Genomic DNA, 1,312 nt, shown 5'->3' with positions numbered 1-1,312 from the left:
TTCGTCGGATCTGCCGTTGTTGAGATCCGAAAATCTGTGGGTCTGTCAGTTCGCGTACTCGCGTAAACTACACAATTGGTCTCACGCGCCCGGTTCTAGCTAGCTTATACTTGGCGCGAGACACTACCGTGTCTCGTGATCGAAGAAATTAATATTTTTAAACTATCATGATTAGGTCGTATGCCGTTTCTAAATTGTAAAAATTTGGGTGATGACTTTATGGTATCAGTAAAGAATTACAGAAAATTCAAATATTTTATATTAATACCTTTTTTCAAAAAGAATATTTTGAAAATATTTTTTCTGTAAAAACCGTATATTTAGCAAAAAGTTCTGTTTTACAGTTTTTTAATAGATTTAATAGGTTTTTGTTTTATTGATAAAAAATTTAAGCCTTATCATTTAAATAATCCAAGCGGCAAGCAATAAAAGATTTGTGACAAGCTAAATATATTCACTCTTACAGTATTTTAAAAGGATATAGTACCTGTCAGTTAAAGGTGTGATAACAAGACGTGGACAATTGCCAATGTATTCATAACCATACTTTATCATTGAATAAATAATTCTAACATAAATATCATCTTCCCAGTAGTAACGGAGTTGTGCTAGCCATTCAAAATCCATTTCATTTGTGATACGTTTCTCGATAAGAGATTTTACAACATCCATGGAGTGTACATCAATAGTGATTAAGGCATTTAGTGTTGTTCGATTTTGCTTTGATAGTTGCCCTATAATTTAATCTTAATTAACGTGTTTAATGACATATAGAGATTATTATATTATTATAAAGTACATAATTACTAACCTCTTACTAATTCAACCAATTTCAAGATCTGAGACTTCAATTTTTCATAGAACAACTCTATTGCAAAAGGTAATCGACTAATCAGGCAATTTTGCACTTCAAGACTCCAATAGAGTTGTGAAACACAGAGAACAACCATGCCAGGCCACATAAGTACCCATGTCTCTTGTGCATTTGTTTCGTAGTCTAAATAACTTAAATAAATTTCTTCTCTTACTGAGCTAGCCATTTGTTCCTCAACCTAGCAAGCATCATATTTAAAACAACTTTCACAAAGGTAATAAAAGAATTGTTAAAATACTTTAATGTACTCATAATTTAATTTAAACGTCTCTATTATTACTACTCGTATACAGGGTGCTCCGCAACATATTGAAGACCGGTCATGGGAAGGTAGAGGGGACTAAGACAAACAGAAAAGTCCTGTACTATTTTGCGCTTGGACGAATAGTTATCGAGATACTGAATTTTAAAAATCGACGTATTAGCCCAACCTACTGG

The 1,312-nt window shown here is 32.6% G+C and overlaps 1 protein-coding gene across 1 annotated transcript in view; it reads right to left on the bottom strand.

Moving 5' to 3' along the window:
• Positions 1-362: 362 nt before the first annotated feature.
• Positions 363-1,312, bottom strand: part of LOC105557530 (dynein heavy chain 12, axonemal-like) — a 5,669-nt gene continuing 4,719 nt past the window's right edge. The window contains exons 3-4 of the mRNA XM_012004787.1: positions 812-1,052; positions 363-734 (exon numbers count right to left, since the gene is read on the bottom strand). Coding sequence (XP_011860177.1) covers positions 445-734; positions 812-1,052 — 531 coding nt within the window. The 3' untranslated portion in view covers positions 363-444. The remainder of the gene's footprint in view (positions 735-811; positions 1,053-1,312) is intronic.

This window comes from Vollenhovia emeryi, unplaced genomic scaffold (genome assembly GCF_000949405.1).
Source record: "Vollenhovia emeryi isolate VEMERY1.0 unplaced genomic scaffold, V.emery_V1.0 DF939461.1, whole genome shotgun sequence".
Taxonomy (NCBI): domain Eukaryota; kingdom Metazoa; phylum Arthropoda; class Insecta; order Hymenoptera; family Formicidae; genus Vollenhovia; species Vollenhovia emeryi.
The sequence above is the reverse complement of the archived record's forward strand: the minus strand, read 5'-3'. Positions and strand labels throughout refer to the sequence as shown.